Consider the following 19,453-nt stretch of genomic DNA (forward strand, 5'->3'; position numbering starts at 1 on the left):
TTCCCAAGAAAAGCCACGGGACAAAAAACCACTTGGGGGAAATGATCACTCGCTCCTGGAGACAGCATCACTGAGCAAGCAAAGTAAGCCTATGACTCAGAAGCACTGAGAATGCTGAATCTCTCTTCCCAGGAAATTCTGCCACACAATGAATTCAAGTTAATACCACATATTAGTAATACCACGTGTAACCCACAACATCCATATTCTGACAAACATGTCCGTTTGCCCATTTGTCTGGGGGTATCAACAAGTAACCATTCAAAAACATCCAGCAGCACTTGGGCATGCGCGTTCCCCTCTGACAGTTCACAAACTCTCACAAGAATCAGCCCCTTCAGTAGCAAAAAGAGTGCAGGCGCAGGGAAAAGTCGAGGGATAAAAACTGCACATAAATTTACTACAGCAACTTTGAGCCAAGCAGAACCACAAAGGCCATGCATGCGTTTAGATTCAGGGGACTCACAGACCTCCCACAGGCCATCACAGAGCTTCCAAACAGGAACTGCGACTACTGAAATATCACCACTGTGCTTGATAATATTGTGCTTATTTTCTCAAGAAAGTAGGAGAAAAAGTAACTTGAAAAATCAGCTTCCAACCAACACAATGAAAAAGGGACTTCTGCACGCCCCAGGATGAACGCTCAGGGGCCCCCTTCCTCCAACGCTTTGAACAACATGAGTTCTATTTTCCTCCACTTAAACTTTTCGCTGAAGGGCAAACTGGTGCCCTTTGAAAATGATTTTTGCACAGAAAGAGATGAATGAGGACAGGAAATAAATGTTTTGCCTCATGACATAAAATATGAACTTCTTACTGCCCTTCTTTGGGAAAATAAAATGCCAAGAAAAGTTCCAAACTATTTATTCCCTTAATAAATTAGTCTCATACATTCTTGTGTTCACCATCCAAGCAAACCAGTGAGGAAAGAATCAGAAAAAAATCCGGAAGACAGAGGCAACAGAGCAAGAGTTTCAACTTCAAAAATCTAATAAAATTGTACATCAAGTGTGCCAAAGAGAATAAAACTACAGAAACAGACATATGTATCACAGTCAAAGGCAATAGTAAGTTTACAGTCACTTAGGTCTGTCTGTTAAAACCTTATGAGCTGATTCAATGAGGCTCTTATCCTGTTTCTCTACTGCAGAAAGAGATTAAACAGCTTCGAGAAAGGAACACCCAAGCAGCTCCTCTCAGACAATGCTAGGCAAGGCTGGGTTAGAGTACCAGAGTAGCCGTCACCTTGCGTGTGCTCCTATAAATAATGGTGCCCAAACACCGGGTACCTGTGATCATGCCCTGCAGCTCAGCCAACTTCTTCCTCAAAAGTTACCATGTAATTTCTCATCATCTCTTTGGCCATTCCATGAAGCTGAGTCTGTGTCTTCGGCCACGCTTCCAAAAGGAGACTGCGTGGCATGATGGTCAATGGACATTTGTTTCTAGAGTTACATCAACCAGGCTGACCACTGGCCTTCACCACATACCGCTTGCTGTGTGACCTAGGATTACCTTGGTGAGGCCACAGTTTTCCCAGTTATGGCAAAAACACAGCAGCAGATGATGAACCAAACAAGAGGTGCACGCAAAGCAACGAACCAGCAACTGGCACACAGTGAGTGTTCAGAAAACAGCCAACCACAGGGACATCCATGTTAGCAAAGCCTTAGCAGAGTATGCCTTTTTCTTTATAATGCCAATGAAAAGTCCTAAAAAAAAGATCAAATTGGTAACTGGATCCTAACAATGATAAAGAGAAATGAAAACCCTTTCAAAAATTTCCTTACACAGATTTACTTGCTTTTATAGCAAAGGCAGATTTAGACAGAGCAGAGACAGGGAGAAAGATCTTCCATCTGCTGGTTCACTAACCAAGTGGAGGCAACAGCCAGAAGGGAGCTGATCCAAAGCCAGGAGCTAGGAGCTAGGAGCTTCTTTCCAAGCATCCCACGTGGGTGCAGGATCCCAAGGATTTGGGCCATACTCTACTGTTTTCCCAGGCCACAAGCAGGGAGCTGGATGGTAAGTGCAACAGCTGGGACACAAACCAGCATCAATATGGGATCCAGGTATGTGCAAGGTGAGAATTTAGCCACTGTGCCATCATACCGGGCCCAGAGTATTTCTAAGAGTACAGCAAGCACAACCTTTGCAAAACATTATATTATGTAGTATAGAAATGCAAAATATTTCTCAGTGTTAGAAAGAAAATTATGGGGGCCCAGTGTGGTGGCCTAGCAACTAAAGTCCTCGCCTTGGACACACAGGGATCCCATATGGGTGCCAGTTCTAATCCCAGCAGCGCCAGATCCTGGCTTCAAATCGGCTCGGCTCCAGCTGTTGCTGTCAATTGGGGAGTGAATCATCGAACAGAAGATCTTCCTCTCTGTCCCTCCTTCTCTATGTATATCTGACTTAGCAATAAACATAAATAAATCTTTTCAAAAAAAAGAAAGAAAATTGTGTCAGCCAGAATTATGGCAGAGCACGTAAAATGGCTGCCTGCGACACCAGCATACTAATATGAGCACCAGTTCAAGCCCCAGCTGCTCCCCTTCCAATCCAGCTCTCTGCACATGCGCTTGGGAAAGCATCCAAAGACAGCCCATGTGTTTGAACCCCCACCATTACATGGGAGAGCGGGAGCAAGTTCCAGCCACCTCTGACTCTGGTCTGAATCAACTCAGGCCTTTGTGGCTTTTAAAAAGTGACATAAATATACATGTTATAGAGTTTCTTTGGGCCCGGCTTAGTAGCCTAGTATCTAGTCCTCACCTTGCATGTGCTAGGATCCCCCATGGGTGCCCGTTTGTGTCCCGGCAGCTCCACTTCCTATCTAACTCCTTGCTTGTGGCCTGGGAAAGCAGCCAAGGACAGCCCAAAACCTTGGGACCCTGCACCAAAGTGGGAGACCCAGAAAAAGCTCCTGGCTCCTGTGGCCACCTGGGAAGTGAACCAGCAGATGGAAAATTTTTCTCATTGTCTCCTTTCCTCAGTAAATCTGACTTTTCAATAAAAGTAAATGAATTTTTAAAAAAATGAGTTTATTGAAAATGTACAAAAGAAAAAATATTAAAATAATAAAAAGCATGAATCAGATATCCAAACTGGTTACATCTGAGTGATTTTAAAAAAACCTGTTTTTCCTTCTGTTTCTACATTTTCCAGCTTTCTACACTACAATGTTATTTATATGATTTAAAATATATATGTAAATTAACTATAAAAAATGCTGAGGGCCTGGTACAGTAGCTTAATGGCTAAAGTCCTCACCTTGCATGTGCTAGGATCTTATATGGCCGCGTGTTCTAATTCTGGCTACTCCACGTCCCTTCCAGCTCCCTGCTTGTAATCTGGGAGGGCAGTCAAGGATGGCCCAAAGGCATGGAACTCTGCACCCGCATGGGAGACCTAAAAGAAGTTACTGGCTTCAGTTCAGCTCAGCCCAAACATTGTGACCACTTGGGGAGTGAATCAACGGGTATAATGTATTTCCTCTCTGTAAATCCAACTTTCCAATAAATAAATAAATAAATTTGCCTTAAAAAATCAAATAAATGGGCCCGGCGCGGTGGCGTAAGTGGTTAAGGTCCTCGCCTTGCACGCCCGGGATCCCATATGGGCGCTGGTTCTATCCCCGGCAGTCCCGCTTCCTTTCCAACTCCCTGCCTGTGGCCCCGGAAAGCAGTCGAGGACGGCCCAAAGCTTTGGGACCCTGCACCCGCGTGGGAGACCCGTGTGGGAGGCTCCTGGCTTCAGATCGGCATAGCATCGGCCCGTTGCGCTCACTTGGGGAGTGAATCATCGGACGGAAGATCTTCCTGTCTCTCCTCTCTGTATATCTGCCTTTCCAATAAAAAAAATAATAAAAATAAATCTTTTTAAAAAAATCAAATAAATGCTGATGCTGATATAATTAGATATGCATAAAGAGTTAACCATAAACTGATCATACTTTCATATATAATCATGAGAAAAAATAACCAAAATGTTCACAACTACATAAATTACTCACACTCTTAAAATAGCCCACACTACAAGCTTTTAAAATTGTGTAGAAGAAAAATACTGCCATGCACATGTGAGTTACAGAATACAATACTGTATTCTGTACAATGTGAGTACAGATAACAATAAAAACAGCTTCAAATGAGAGGCAAGACCACCATATGCCAAAATATTAGATATTCCTGGTTGGTATCTCTTTTGCCTTCTTTGTGCTTGTTCTGCATTTGAAAGTATGAAAAATGGATGCCTATTACTTTTGTATTCAACAAAGTGAGTTTTAAGAGACTGTACCAAAAACTGCCCTTTCGCTTTATATCAGCACCATCTAGTGCTCAACACACATAATACAATTTTCACAACATAGTCAAGATTGCAGAAGAGTGACCTTCATAAAAGTATACTGTTTAACCATAAAACCAAATATTACTATACTCAATTTCTGGATTTAAAACAGTTGAATAATTAATTCAAAAGGGCCGCAGGACTGTTAATCATCTCGACAAAGTAGTAATCAGAAAATTGGACAGAAAGTCAAGAAGCCATAACTTGAACCCACTGCTGACGTCACAGGCAGATTAAGCTCCTGTGCCAAGTGCCATCAGCCCCACCACAAACTTTTCTAAGTACCCTCAGAGAGAGAGGAACATTAAAAACTGAGCACATCCTACAAGTTCATGAGGCCTGCTGCCCGGCTCCACCTCCGGATGATCTCTTACCTGCTGGTTGGTGTCGGGAAAGAAAATGAGAGAAGCTGATTCCAGAAGGGATCATTCTCAGACACAGACTCAGTGCCTGACAACTTTTTCAAGTATTCATTCTGAGGAAGATCACTGATTCTGCTGCTGTTCGAACCCATCTTCTAACTAGGTGGATAACTTGTCCTTACACCAGCATGTCCATTAAATGACCTATAAAAATGAAAAACAATGGCACTTCATCAAAACAATCATCTTTTCCTATCCTTTACTTACATGAAAAAAAACTAAAATACTGCCAACAGAATTCGTATATCCCTACTGCAAATACATGAGCTCTCAGATACACAACTACAAATTGTTAAGGGGGACTAAACTCTGTCTCAGTCAACACAAAAACAAAAACTCAAATCTACCTTTGTGCTGCAGATCCTGGTATGGATATACCCCCCGCTAAGATGTCTTCCAGCAAGTTCACACTGATAACTGGTTGCCAAACAGACTGAAAATGACATCTTTTCACAGCTAAAACAATGATGCTAAAGAAATAAAAATACTGGGTGACTTGATAAGTAAAGCAACAGGACAAGAGTTCAAAGGCTTGCCCTGCCCTGCCTCACTAGGGACAGGGAAGGGAAGAGAAGCAGGTGTTGACCCAGATCACCTGTTCCCAGGAAAGGGCTCCCCATCCGTAAGGAACTACATTGAACACCTCTGACTCTGCAGTACAGCATTTTTTCACATGCCTGTGCACCTAACCCCAACATGTTTTGGATGAAAGAAACTATCTTACTCCTCCTCATACCCTGTTCCATCATCTAGAGGAAGCCCTTAAAAAGCAAGTTGAAAGAGCAAATGAGCCAACATATCATGCATACTCACAAGGCTCTTCCATATTTATTGTTCTTGGTCACTAAGGGGAAAACTAATCACAAACCCCAACAATGGCTCCTATAAAACACACATAACATGGCTTTGCTTTGTTTTCGTTATTTAAGACGCACAGGGGCGGGCAGAGAGCTCCAACTGGCCAGCTCACTTCTCCAAAGTTCCACCATGGCCAGGTCTAGGACAGGCCAAAGCCAGGAGTGTGAAACTCAGTCCAGGTCTCCCACATGGTGGCAGGATCCAGCTGCTCAAGCCATCATCAGCTGCATCCCAGGATATGCATTAGTAGGGATACGGATTGGAAATGGAGCCAGGTCTTGAAGCCAGGGTCTTCAATATGGGGTGCAAGCATCCCAAGTGGGGACTGAACCTCTAAGACAAATGCCAACCCCTTAACATAGTTCTAGATCATATTTATCCCAATTTGTTAATTTTAAAAAAGCATTTTACTAATAAATGGAGATGCTGAAAAATAAATTAAATTCTTTCAAAAAAAAAAGTATCATTTACTTATTTTAAAGTCAGAGTCACAGAGAAAGGAGATACAAAAAGAGAACTTCCATCCACTGGTTCCCTGTCCATATGGCCACAAAGGCTGAAACAGCGCCAATCCAAAGCAGGGAGCTTCTGGATCTCCCATGTAGGCTCAGAGGACCAAAGACTTGGGCCCTCCTCTGTTGGATCAGAAGTGCAGCTGCCAGGACTTGAACCAGTGCCCACAAGGGATGCCGGCACCATAGGTGGAACCTCAGCCTCATAGACCACAGCACTGGCACCATAACTTTAAAAAACAAAATCATTACATGGAGTAAGCATTATGGCACAGTAAGTTAAGCCACCAGCTATGATGCAGGCATCCCATATGGGTGCTGGTTCATGTCCCAGCAACTCACTTCCAACCCAACTCCCTGCTAATGGCCTGGGAAAGCAGCAGAGGATGGCCCCGCCGTTTGGCTCTTGCTACCCTCAGGAAAGACGATGAAGCTCCCAGCTCCTAGTTTTGGCTTGGCCGATACCTGGCCACTGCCACCACCTGGGAAATGAAAAAGTGGATGGATGATCTCTCTGTCTCTTCTTTCTCTGTAACTTTTTCAAACATATAAACAAATCTTAGAAAAAATGTTTTCAAAAATTACTATCACAATGAAATGAAACTATGTGGGATCAGATACCAAAGAAAATTCAGGTTTGGGGGGAAGCAGGAAATGGCATCAGATCCAAAATGGGATGTTCGAATCACTCCTCACATACGTGAACAGTATGAGCGCTATGGATCCCAGTCCAGCCAAAGGATGAGTGGAAGGACCCTGGGAGCAAGCACACGACAAGATCCTCTCTTCCATCATACACCAGACTCAACGGGCACTAGGCCTCATCAGCACCACGGCCGCCTCCCTCATGACCATGGTGGCTGCTGCTGCAACATCTATGCTGTCCTTCATTGAGACCATCTGGACTGTAAAAACCGTAAATAATATAACCATGCTGACCACCTACACCCTTGGAATTCAAATTAGGCCAATTTACTTATATACCCACCATCCTAGCTTCCCAATAGAAATTGGACAACCAGCATTGTTGTGAGAGGTGTTCTGCCTGCAGTGTTATGCAATAACAGGAGGTTTTATTGTGTTGAATTTTATCCTCCAATGTCTATTCTAATGTCTTAGGGTAACAGAACAAAAGGCTGCTATTTTGGTGGAAGTCTCAGTAACAGAATTCATTCAAAGAGCAGAGAGGGGAGATGTAGGAGATGGTCCCAGATCTCTGCCTGCTTGGCCTATGTGGGAGGATATGGGAACATAACAGCGTGTCCCCAGGGAGCCTCTGACAATGGTCTTGGTTGACTGACACCTCAACCTGGCCATTCACTGGCCATACTGGTGAGAGCAGTGGGCTGCACCCCAGTCTCTCTTCTCTGTCCTTGGATGAACTGTGCTGGGACTTCCTTGATAAACAACTCTGAGAAAAGTGTGACCCACAGCCTGCCTACCTGCCAGCCACACATGGTGAACATGTACTCCGGCACACCTGTTATTTGTGTTCTATGTGACCTGTGACTCAGTTGGACAATCCAGAGAAATAGACAATGTCTTCCAGCCAATCACAGTGTCATTGTTAAGTGGGATAACTGGCAGGAGACACCTTCTGCCCTCCCCTGTCTTAGTCTATGTAAGTTTGTGCTTGCATTACAATAAACTGACATGCTGGGGAGGGGTGGAACAAAAACAAACTCAGGTTTAAGTGAAAATGATTAGTTAGTGACTTTCTTACTTAGTCCTACCCTCATTTAACAAAGGCACAGAAGCTAAGATCAGTTCTGGAGGCAGTTTGGCACAGTGGTCAACATCACTTGGGATGCCCACACACCCCATACCAGAGGACCTGCTTTGGAACACAGATCTTTGGTTCTGAATCTACTTGCTGCCAATGTGCATACTGGGAGGCCCCATGTGCTGGCTTAAGTATGTGGGGCCCTGTCACCCACAATAGAGACCAGGATGGCACCAGATGTTCCAGCCATTTGGGGAGTGAACCAATAGGTGAAAGATTTCTGTCTCTGCTTTTCAAATTATAAGTAAAAATAGGAAATGTGTAAACATACTTTTAAAAAAAACAACTGCAGAGCAAGCCTTCATGTTCTCTGTGGAGCTGGAGTGAGCGGCTTCTCTATGGGCTCATCCGAGGGCTACCTAGTGCACATGAGCAGCTGGGTCTCCTAAATAGGAAATCAGAAGTACTGATTCTGTTCCTTATCACCTGCACCTGAACTTGAGATCAACAGTGCTTCTTCCTCCTTAAATATCCCAAAATAGCTGACTTTTAAAAAGCCTCCAGGGCCCGGCAGTGTGGTCTAGCAGCTAAAGTCCTCGCCTTCAACATGCCAGGATCCCATACGGGTGCCGGTTCTAATCCCAGCAGCTCTACTTCCCACCCAGCTCCCTGCTTGTAGCCTAGGAATGCAGTCGAGGACAGCCCAAAGCTTTGGGATCCTGCACCCGTGTGGGATACCTGGAGGAAGTTCCTGGCTCCTGGCTCCTGGCTCCTGGCTCCAGATCAGCACAGCACCAGCCGTTGTGCTCACTTGGGGAGTGAATCATCGGACAGAAGATCTTCCTCTCTATCTCTCCTCCTCTCTGTAGATCTGACTTTGTAATAAAAATAAATAAATCTTTGAAAAAAATATAAATAAATAAATAAAAATGCCTCCACACCAAGCCAGCCAATCATAAGGTATAAGTTCTTACATGCTACAAATATTCTGAATCAAAAATTCCTTATATACATTCACCATCCCAAAGCTACTGCATTCATAAGAATTTTAATCTACTTAAAATGAAGTTTTCTGGGCCCACCACAATAGCCAGTGGTTAAATCCTCCCTGCTTGTTGCCTGGCAAAGCCATAAAGGATGGCCCAGAGTCTTGGGACCCTGTACCTGCATGGGAGACCTACAAGAAGCTCCTGGCTCCAGATCAGCTCAGCTGCAACCACTTGACCAGCAGACAGACGATCTTTCTCTCTGTCTCTCTTCTGTGTAAATCTGACCTTCCAATTAAGACAATAAATAAATCCTGTAACACTTTTTAATATATTTAAAAAATTAAACTTTCTAATAGTTTTATAGTGGAATAGTGAAGCACAGCTACAATAAAAAACATGGGGGCTTGAGGTTGGTGCCATGGCACAGCCAATTAAGCCTCTGTGACACTGGCATCCCATATGAACACCAGTTCAAGTCCCGACCACTCCACTTCTGACCACCCCTCTGCCAATGGCCTAGAAGGGCAGTGGAAGATGGCCTCAATTGTTTGTACCCCTGCACCCATATGGGATACCTGTAAGAAATACCTGACTCAGGGCCCAGCAGCGTGGCCTAGTGGCTAAAGGCCTCGCCTTCAACGTGCCCGCCTGGGATCCCATATGAATGCCAGTTCTAATCCCGGCAGCTCCACTTCCCATCCAGCTCCCTGCCTGTGGCCTAGGAAGGCAGTTGAGGATGGCCCAAAGCTTTGGGACCTGCACCCATGTGGGAGACCCAGAAGAGGTTCCCTGGCTCCTGGCTTCAGATCAGCGCAGCACCAGCCGTTGCAGTCACTTGGGAGTGAATCATCGGACAGAGGATCTTCCTCTCTGTCTCTCCTCCTCTTTGTATTTCCAACTTTGTAATAAAAATAAATAAATTTAAAAAAAAAAAAAAAGAAAGAAAGAAATACCTGACTCCTGGCTTTGGACCAGCCCATCTCTGATTGTAGCAGGCATTTGGGGAGTGAACCAGAGGATTGAAAATATCTCAAAACATGGGAATACCATCACAGATACATTCAGACACTAATACACACACAAGCAAGCAAACAGCACATTCTAATGGCATAGGGCTTTAGCACTACCAATAAATACTTCCTTAGGAAGAAAATGGGAGGAGAAAACGGGCTGCGAGAGAAAAGAGAAAGAAAACAAAGCAAAGGCCCATGAAATGCAAATGAAAAGCACTTAGCATTGCCGAGGTATACAGTATGAGCCTTTTTGTTCAGTTACTCTCTGTTCCTGTTGCATATATTAATTTTTAAAAAGAAAAGAATGGCTTATCACCCTCTTAGAAGCAATATGGGAAGCTAGATGACAAGGAAGCAGTACCTTTAAAATATTAAGAGGAAATAATGGAACTTAGATTCTATAGCCAGCCAAGACACCACTTAAATATGAAGGTAAAATAAAGATCCCTCTGTCTTGCCAAGATTCAAAAACCTGTCCAGGCACTCAGTCTCAAGAAGCTATTGGAAGACGTACTTTCCACAAGGAAATAAGCCAAGGAAAAGGACAAAACAGGGTTCAGGGTCGGGTATTCTACACAGAGCAGCCCTGAAGAGAAGTCCTTGTCCTGTGACAAGGGATACAGGCAGCTACATCAGTGTCCTCAGGGGAAGAAAATCCAGAGAAATGTCTCCTGCTGTGTTGGACCTTACTTCTAGAGTGTTCCAAGACCTCAGGAGATCAGTCATACAGAAAATTAAGTCAATCTATTTTTTAATATTTATTATTTGAAAGGCAGAGAGAGAAAGAGATTAATTTTCCATTCACTGGTTCACTCCCCAGATGGCTGCAAAGGCCAGGGCTCAGCCAGGTGGAAGCCAGAAGCCAGGAGCTTCATTTGGGTCTCCCACTTGACGGCAGGGGCCCAAGCACTTGGGCCATTCTCCACTGGTTTCTCAGAACCATTAGCAGGGAGCTGGATTGGAAGTGGAGCAGTCAGGACTTGAACCAGTGCCCAAATGAGATGCAGGCACTGCAAGCAGAGGTTTACCCTAATGCAGTACCACCGCGCCAGCCCCACTGATTTTTTTAGCCTGTGAACTTTGGAAAAAAGATTAAAATCCTTCAAAAAAGGTCACCTAATCACAGTATAATTCAATTCAACAGTGATCAATTTCTCTATAATCACTACAATGTAAATGTTAAACAGAGATTTAACCAAACGTAATTGTGAGGTTACTATAGAGGAAATCTAATATACAGAAATATACAGAAACAGAAGTGAAAGTTGTAATCTAACAGTGCTAAATTTTCACCTTCCATAATACACAGGAAGTCTACTGAAAATATCCAGGATTATTAAATCAAAAAGTAACAGTAAAGCTGTATTATTTAAAAAGAGCTAACTTTTGAGAGTAAGAGCTAAAGGACTTGAAAGTTAGGGGTCATTACTGAAGAAAAGGACACCAAGAAGGAAAGATGGGATGAGATTTTTTTTAAGTTCAACCTACTGTTTCACATTTCAAAACCACGTCCAGTGGTGGGCAGCTTGTCCCCCGCCAGGTCAAGCCTCCTGTTAACCTGCAGGGGAGGCAGCAGCTGCCGCCCAGGGACCTAGATGCTGGCTAGCCCAGCCTCACCTACTGTGGCTTCTGGGAAGTGACTCAGCAGGTGGAAGATTCCTGCCTGCGTCTCTCTTCCGTTCCATTTTAAAAAATAATAATAATAATTTAGGAACCGGCGCAGCGCCCGGGATCCCATATGGGTGCTGGTTCTATCCCTTCTATCCCAGCAGTCCCGCTTCCCATCCAGCTCCCTGCCTGTGGCCTGGGAAAGCAGTCGAGGATGGCCCAAAGCTTTGGGACCCTGCACCCGCGTGGGAGACCCGTGTGGGAGGCTCCTGGCTTCAGATCGGCATAGCATCGGCTGTTGCGCTCACTTGGGGAGTGAATCATCGGACGGAAGATCTTCCTCTCTGTCTCTCCTCTCTGTATATCTGCCTTTCCAATAAAAAAATAATAAAAATAAATCTTTAAAAAAATAATAATAATGATAATTTAGAAAAAATTTAAATACATAAAAATAAATAAAATCATGCCCATGGATTTCATAAAAATTAAGTATTTTGGGGCCCGGTGTGGTGGCTTGGTGCCTGAAGACCTTGACTTGGATGCACTGTGATCCCATATGAGTGCCAGTTCTATTCCCGGCAGCCCTACTTCCCATCCAGCTCCCTGCTTGTGGCCTGGGGAACAGTCAAGAGAGGCCCAAAGCCTTGGGACCCTACATCCATGTGGGATACCCGGAAGAGGCTTCTGGCTTCTGGCTTCTGGCTTCTGGCTTCGGATCGGGGCAGCTCCAGCCGCTTGGGGAGTGAATCATTGGGTGGAGGATCTTCCTCGCTGTCTCTCCTCCTATCTGTATATCTGCCTTTCCAATAGAAACAAATAAATCTTTTAATAATTTAAGTATTTTTACTTTCCCTCATCATTACCTATTCAGATTTAAATTTTTTAACATAAACTAGATAACACGATCACCATCATAATTGAAACGTGAAATATTCTTCACCTGAGTGGGTAACTAACAAGCTTAAGGATATCTAAGTCATGAGACAGCCCTTGACACAAGGCTTTGTTGGGAGAAGGAACAAAGGAAACAAAAACCTGATGTAATTTAATGTCACGTTATTATTTCTTATCTCAAAAATCTAAATTTCAACTTTCCACCATGGTATGAGTTTGCAAACAAGAAGTAACCAAGGGGGCCCAGCACGATAGCTTAGCGATTAAGGTCCTCGCCTTGAACACGCTGGGATCCCATATGGGCGTCCCATAAAGCTTTGGGACCATGCACCCGCGTGGGAGACCTGGAAGAGGCTCTTGGCTCGATTTGGCGCAGCTCCAGCCATTGCGGTCATTTGGGGAGTGAATCATTGGACAGAAGATTTTCCTCTGTGTCTCTCCTCCTCTCTGTGTATCTACCTTTCCAATGAAAATAAATAAATCTTAAAAAAAAAAAAAAAGGAAGTGGTAGTGGTCAAAGGCTGTCAGCCAGAGTGGACTTCAGAGAAACAAAAATAATCAGGGATAAACAGAAGCATTACATAATGGTAAAGGGAAAAACCCTCCAAAAGTCCACAGGAATCTCGAAGAGTATGCACTAACAACAGTGTCAACACAGAACTGCTAGGAGAAACAGACCAATGCGCTAGTCAGACTTCAACCTGCGTCTTTCAGACATGTTCAGATCACAGCAGAAGTCAGTCAAGACACAGCTGAAGTGCAAGCGCAGCGTCCATCAACAGGATAGAACGGACACCTAGGAAGAGCTTCATTCATCTGCAGAGTGGACATTCTTCTCGAGCTCCGTGGCAGGTGCACCAGGACAGACTGCTTTCTGTGCAAAAATCCAAATGGAAGGAATAGCTGGTGCTTATTATACTATTCTAAATGTCTACATATTTGAAACTTATTTACGAAGTTTTTAAAAATTAACAACAAAAAGGTTTCATACTATGACACCATTTTTTTACAACTCAAAAATGACAAAAGCCCGGGGATGGAGAACAGATGGGCGGCTGCCAGGGCAGTCAGGAGACCCAAGACAGCTATAAATGTGCAGCACAAGGAAATTCATTGGCAGGGATGGAAAATTTCTATATCTTGTAGTAATACAAACTTACCCATGTAATAAAATATCCCAGAAAACTACAGACAAGAAAAAAAAAAAAAACTCAATACATGTAAACCCTGGAGATTCAGTCCATCATATCTTGTCAGTAGAGTTACCTGGTTTTAATAAAGTACTGTAGTTTGACCAATGTTAGAGGAAGCGAGGGGAAAGCCACATAGAAACTCTGTATTCTTTTGATCTTACCAGCCTATTATTACTCAAGAATACAAAGTTCTTCAAAATGAACTAAAAATTCACACTCAACAAATGTATATGTCCCAACAAATCAGACTAACAGGCTTTCTTTCATAGCCACTAGGTTAATTTTTCAATATTAAATTACCTCATCACCGACGTTATCAGAAAATGTTTACATTCCAGGTTGCTGGTGTCCTTGGACTGCTCTTTCTCTTACATTAATTTCCTCAAGTAAAATCTTTTTTTCCAAAACCGCACTCAAATCTAGACTGTCACCTTCAACACGAGCAAAGCAAGCAGTGCTTCTGGGACCGCGAGGAGTTCTGCGCTCACCTCATTAACTCTGACATCAGATGACGGTTTTGTCCACCACACACCAAAGGACACTGCCTTTTCGTCAAACCTTTCAAATTCCTTCTTCTGTCCCAAGTCCCCAGGACCCCTAAATCGGCCTCAATGAGACTTTTCATTAAAATGTGGACACACGCAGAAGAAAGAGAAGACCCTGACACGTGTTTACTACTTATCCAGGAACTCACGCTAATGAGCAACTGGCACCGTAAGCCTCACGCTAATGTAGTTCCTTGGACGGTACACACTTCCAAGTGTGTGGGTTTGCTGCTTTACCAGCATGAGCAATTTAAATCTAACATGGACTCAATTTTCCTTTGCCATGTCTCATTAAAATAAAAAAACAAAAATGACACTGGATCAAAAGAAACAAGAATCAGGACAATTAAGTAGATCACTATTTTGCTTTTCTGTGGTACTTTATAAACAACCATTTAAAACAATTTACTTTGGGAGTTTAATTAGGTGCACAAATGCTGGATTTTCAAAAGAACAAAAGTTAAGTTTGGAATCTACCTCCTACCCCTGACAAAGCAATAATGAAAAACCATATTACTCTAACTCTTATGAATGAAATGTAAGGAAGACTCATTTCTATTTTTTGACTCAATAATGTATACAGTACAAAATACAAATGACTCAAGGGACATAGAGTGAAGTCTTCCTCCGGCCCCATGTCCTAACTATCCAGTTTCTCAACTTAAAAAAACTACGAGCAATCCCTTGAGTGTCACGGTCCACAGACATCCCATGTACATGCAAACGTACTCTTCTTCCGCTTTACACATACCACATGATGTATGCCCCTTTACCTGCTGTTCCCGATATCCTGGAAATCATTACGTATCCATATGCAAAATATGTCTTTCCTTTGTTAAAACTATATAGAACTATAGAACTATATTCTATTTATAACATAATAAATTACACATTGGGAAGCAGGTGCTTGACACAGCACCTGTTCAAGGTACCCCCATCCGCTTTCAGAGCCCCCGGGTTCAATCCAGCTTCCCACTAAGTGTGCACCTGGAAGATGGTGATGGCTCAAGTGTTTGGGTCACTATTACCCACATGACAGATCTGGACTGAGTTCCAGGCTCCTGGCTTCAGCCTGGCCCAGGCCCAGCCATGTTTGCCACTGAGGAGTAAACCAATGGACGGAACACCAAGGCTGAACTCTCCCACTCCCACCACCATCTTTCTGCCTTTAAAAAATGTAATAGTAAATCTCATGTTGAAGGACCCTTAGGCAGTTTAGTCAGTTGCAATTAAAAATCATTCTCCAATAATATGTAAAATGTAAGTGAGCTACCACTTACACCTCATACTGCTATCTACATACTACATATTTCACAGGTATATGCACACAGATATGATGTGTGCACACACACTCGTGCGTTTTTCACTCTGGCAGACAAGGCCTCCACACCTTCTACAAGTGCCTCATCCGCCTGTGCTCCCAGCATCAGCATCCCTGTCTCCACCCCACAGCCACTGTTGAATCAGACTGTTTACTCCTTGCCAACAGACAAGTAAGCAGTTTGTCAACGTATTTTTTAAATTTTTTTTTTTACTATGAGTGAGGCAATTATTTGTTCCTATCTACTTTCTACCATTTTACAGGAAATAAATGCATGAGTAGAGCTGCTGGAACATGGTACAAGGTGAAGTATTAAATCAAAGAAGTGCTCAGACAAGATAGCTATGAAATCTTTGTACAATACCTCTGCGAGGGTAGCCTGTGAGCTTAGCAGGACAGAACCAGGAAGAGCAAGTCCCTAACAGCACCGGTGGCCTTCATCCCCTATCACACCAAGCCCTAGAAAGGATGCAGAAGTTATTCTTCAAATAGTGATTACAGAGCCACACTCAACAATTCACAGGCAGCCAGGAGCTGTGAGGAATACCAGTGACACAGAAACAGCTGGGGAGAGGTAGAAAGGGAAATGACACAGGTGGGGCAGGTGCAAAAGCTTCCCATCACAATGCTGTGTGGCAGAACAGGTATTGCCACCATTTACAGCATCTAATCCTGCTCCTGTCCCACTGCTCCACTCCCAATCCAGCTCCAGATAATCTTCCTGGGAAAAGCAGCAGAAGATGGCCAATTAAACAAGGGCTTTGGCCCCTGCTACCCATGTGGGAGACCCTGTGGAAGCTCCCTCTGGCTTCTGCCTAGCCGAGCTAAGCCCCAGGCCACTGCAGCAATCTGGGCAGTGAAGCAGTGGATGGAAGAGCTCTCTCCTTTTTTCTCCCTCTATCTCCAGATATCTTTGAAACAAACAAATCTCAAAATACACACACACACACACCAGCTCCAGGCAAGAAGCAGAAAGGACAGCAAAGGCCCCAGGAGCAATCCCAGAGGCTTGGCTGGACAGCACCCCCTACTCAAGCACTTGCTCAAGTGAGGCAGTAACAACCTGTGAGAAGAGATCAGTGCCCCCAAGCAAGAAAATACTCAAGAAGAATGAATTCAGTCAAGTGAAGACACAGCAGCTAAGATATCAAAAAGTTCCCCACCTCCACAGAAAACATAGGAGAAAGTCAAGTTTCAATGGGATCACCCCTGCGGTTTCACTCCCAGGACTGCACACACCTACACATACCACCGCTACCTGCTCCCTTGGTGTTACTCTCAAACCCTGAGCAACGACAGCAGAATGAACTGGGACTTGAAGAGCCCTCTGATCCATCTCCTCCAAATACCCCCTTCCCCTCCTGTTGTGTATTCCAAGACTTCATGGGTTTTAGCTCTCCTTTCTCTAACAGTAACCGATCTACCTCCTGGTGGTTTCTGTGACATTACCTTCAAACACTCTATGGAGTGTCAACCGGTTAATATCAAATGCTTAAATTTTTTTTAATATGGAACGCTTCACAAACATGCATGTCATCCTTGCACAGGGGTCATGCTAATCTTCTCTGGATGCTTCCCATCCAGCTCCCAGTCAGGGAGCTGGAAGGGAAGCGGGGCCGCCGGGATTAGAACCAGCGCCCATATGGGATCCCAGGCATGCAAGGCGAGGACTTCCACTGTGCCATCGCGCCGAGCCCTCGACAAATCATTTTTTTAAAAAAATAATTGTTTTTATTGGAAAGGCAGATCAGAGCCCAGGCAATAGCTAAGTGCCTATATCCTCATCTTACAAGCGAAATGATCCCATATGGATACCGGTTCTGTCCTAGTTTCTCCACTTCCCATCCAGCTCCCTCTTGTGACCTGAAAAAGCAGTTAAGCATGGCCCAAAGCTTTGAGACCCTGCACCCACGTAGGAGACCCGGAAGAAGCTCCTGGCTTCAGATCAAATCAGCTCTGGCCACTTGGGGAATGAACCAGTGAATGAAGATCATTCTCTCTGACTTTCCTTCTCTATAAATCTACCTTTCCAAGAAAAATAAATCCTTTAAAAAAGAAAAAAGAAAAGAAAGGCAGATCAAATTTACAGAAAGGAGAGACAAGGATCTTCCATCTGCTGGTTCACTCCCCAAATGGCCACAAAAGCCAGAGCTTAACTGATCCAAAGCCAGGAGCCAGGAGTTTCTTCCATCTCTCCCACATGGGTGCATGGTCCCAAGGCTTTGGGCCATTTGCCACTGATTCCCTGGGCCACAAGCAGGGAGCTATTTGGAAAGTGGAGAGGCAGGGAAACGAACCAGCGCCCACATGGGATTCCAGCGCTTCCAAGGTAAGGATTTAGCCATTGAGCCATCATGTCAAGCCCTCTACAAACCATTTCAATCCATCTCTTCCTCTTTACCAGGTCCAACTTCAACATTCACACACCATTAAGTGCAACAGTATTCTGATTTCTTCACTTCCAATCTCTCAGCTTGTATTCAATTATCATACTCCACTGCTAAATTAAATCCTTATAAAATAGAAGTTCAGTGGACCATACCAATTAAAATCAAAGGTTCCAACATGAACCAAACACTGCTGGGTCTGTATAGAGACCATCTTCATCTCCACTTCTCCACTTTCATCATGGAGAAAAGCAACAGCACCTACAACTCCCTGGATAGTCTAAAATCGAGTGGATATGCATGGGAGACACCTTGTAGAGGTCTGGCGTACAGAGAAGCTTCGCCAAAGGAAAAAGGCCAAACAGAATCTTTTTTCTTTTTTTCCCTGACTGGGAAAGAAATAAATTGGGAGACAGAGACCTCCTATCTACAGGCTCACTTTCCAAATGCCAGCAAAGGCCAGGGGTGGAGTGGCCAAGGCCAGGACCTGGGAGCACAACCCAGGTCTCCCCAGTCAGGGGCAGGAACCCAATGATGCCATCACTGTTGCCTCTCCTGATGGGCGTTAGCAGGAAGCTGGAGTCAGAAACCAAGCCAAGGCACTACGATGCAGTGCCTGCAGTAGCATGCCAACGTAGGCTAAACACCCACTCTTGTAATTTATCTTGAATATTAGTAAAATTATCATGCCACTCACTAGCCCAAAAGCATTCAATGATTCTTTACTATCTGAAAAAACAGAATACTGGCATCCAAGTCCTTCCATAGGCTCAAAGTTCCTGTTCCAACTGCCCTCTAAACCTGAGGTTCTCAAACTTAAATATATATATTTTAATAAGAAGGAAGGAAAGAAGGAAGGAAGGGAGGAAAAAGAAAAGTACCTGAAGAGCGTGTGGCTTAAAATACAAATTCTTGGAATTAAAGACTGAAAATGCAAGCAGAGTACCCAGGCATTTGCAGCTTGAAAAAGTACTGGCAGTGACTTAAGTATAAGTTGTCTATGAACTGCAATGTGCAGAATCAATACCTTAACAAAGCTGAACAAGCCTCTTCCTGCTGTCTCCTGTGCTGCGGCACACCTCTGCTGCCATCTTGTCACATCTGTCCCCCACACATGAAGTCCCCTCACTGCCTCACAGGGTGTTCTGCTCTTTGTGGAAACCTTAATCCTACAGTGCTTTTCAACTCTTTGGAATTTAAGTTCCTTTTTTTTTTTTGATTTATTTATTTTTATTGGAAAGTCAGATATACAGAGAGGAGGAGAAGAGAGAAAGGAAGATCTTCCATCCAACGACTCACTCCCCAAGTGACTGCAATGGCCGGTGCTGTGCCAATCCAAAGCCAGGAGCCAGGAGCCTCTTCTGGGTCTCCCACGCGGATGCAGGGTCCCAAGACTTTAGGCCATCGTCAACTGCTTTCCCAGGCCTCAGGCAAAGAGCTGGATGGGAAGCGGGGCCATCGGGATTAGAATTGGTGCCCACATGGGATCCTGGTGCGTACAAGGAGAGGACCTTAACCACTAAGCCACCGTGCTGGCCCCTTAAATTCCTTTCTAATTAAGGCTTTGTTTAACTTTCTGATTCACATCTAAATTTTCAGAACATTTATTTTCTCAAGTTAGTTTTACAACAT

The 19,453-nt window shown here is 44.0% G+C and overlaps 1 protein-coding gene and 1 pseudogene across 3 annotated transcripts in view; both read right to left on the minus strand.

The window, feature by feature from the left end:
• The window catches only part of DYM (dymeclin), a 290,990-nt gene that overhangs the window by 262,718 nt on the left and 8,819 nt on the right, over window positions 1-19,453 (minus strand). The window contains exons 2-3 of one of the 3 annotated variants that reach the window (XM_040984986.1): window positions 15,799-15,893; window positions 4,731-4,922 (exon numbers count right to left, since the gene is read on the minus strand). In XM_040984986.1, coding sequence (XP_040840920.1) covers window positions 4,731-4,870 — 140 coding nt within the window. In that variant the 5' untranslated portion in view covers window positions 4,871-4,922; window positions 15,799-15,893. Of the gene's footprint in view, window positions 1-4,730; window positions 4,923-15,798; window positions 15,894-19,453 lie in introns of those variants that run through there. The other 2 variants (XM_040984988.1, XM_040984989.1) reach the window with 2 other exon arrangements.
• LOC121159787 lies at window positions 16,937-17,033 on the minus strand (annotated as a pseudogene).

Source organism: Ochotona curzoniae, unplaced genomic scaffold (genome assembly GCF_017591425.1).
Source record: "Ochotona curzoniae isolate NIBS_2020 unplaced genomic scaffold, NIBS_Ocur_1.0 contig_43, whole genome shotgun sequence".
Taxonomy (NCBI): Eukaryota; Metazoa; Chordata; class Mammalia; order Lagomorpha; family Ochotonidae; genus Ochotona; species Ochotona curzoniae.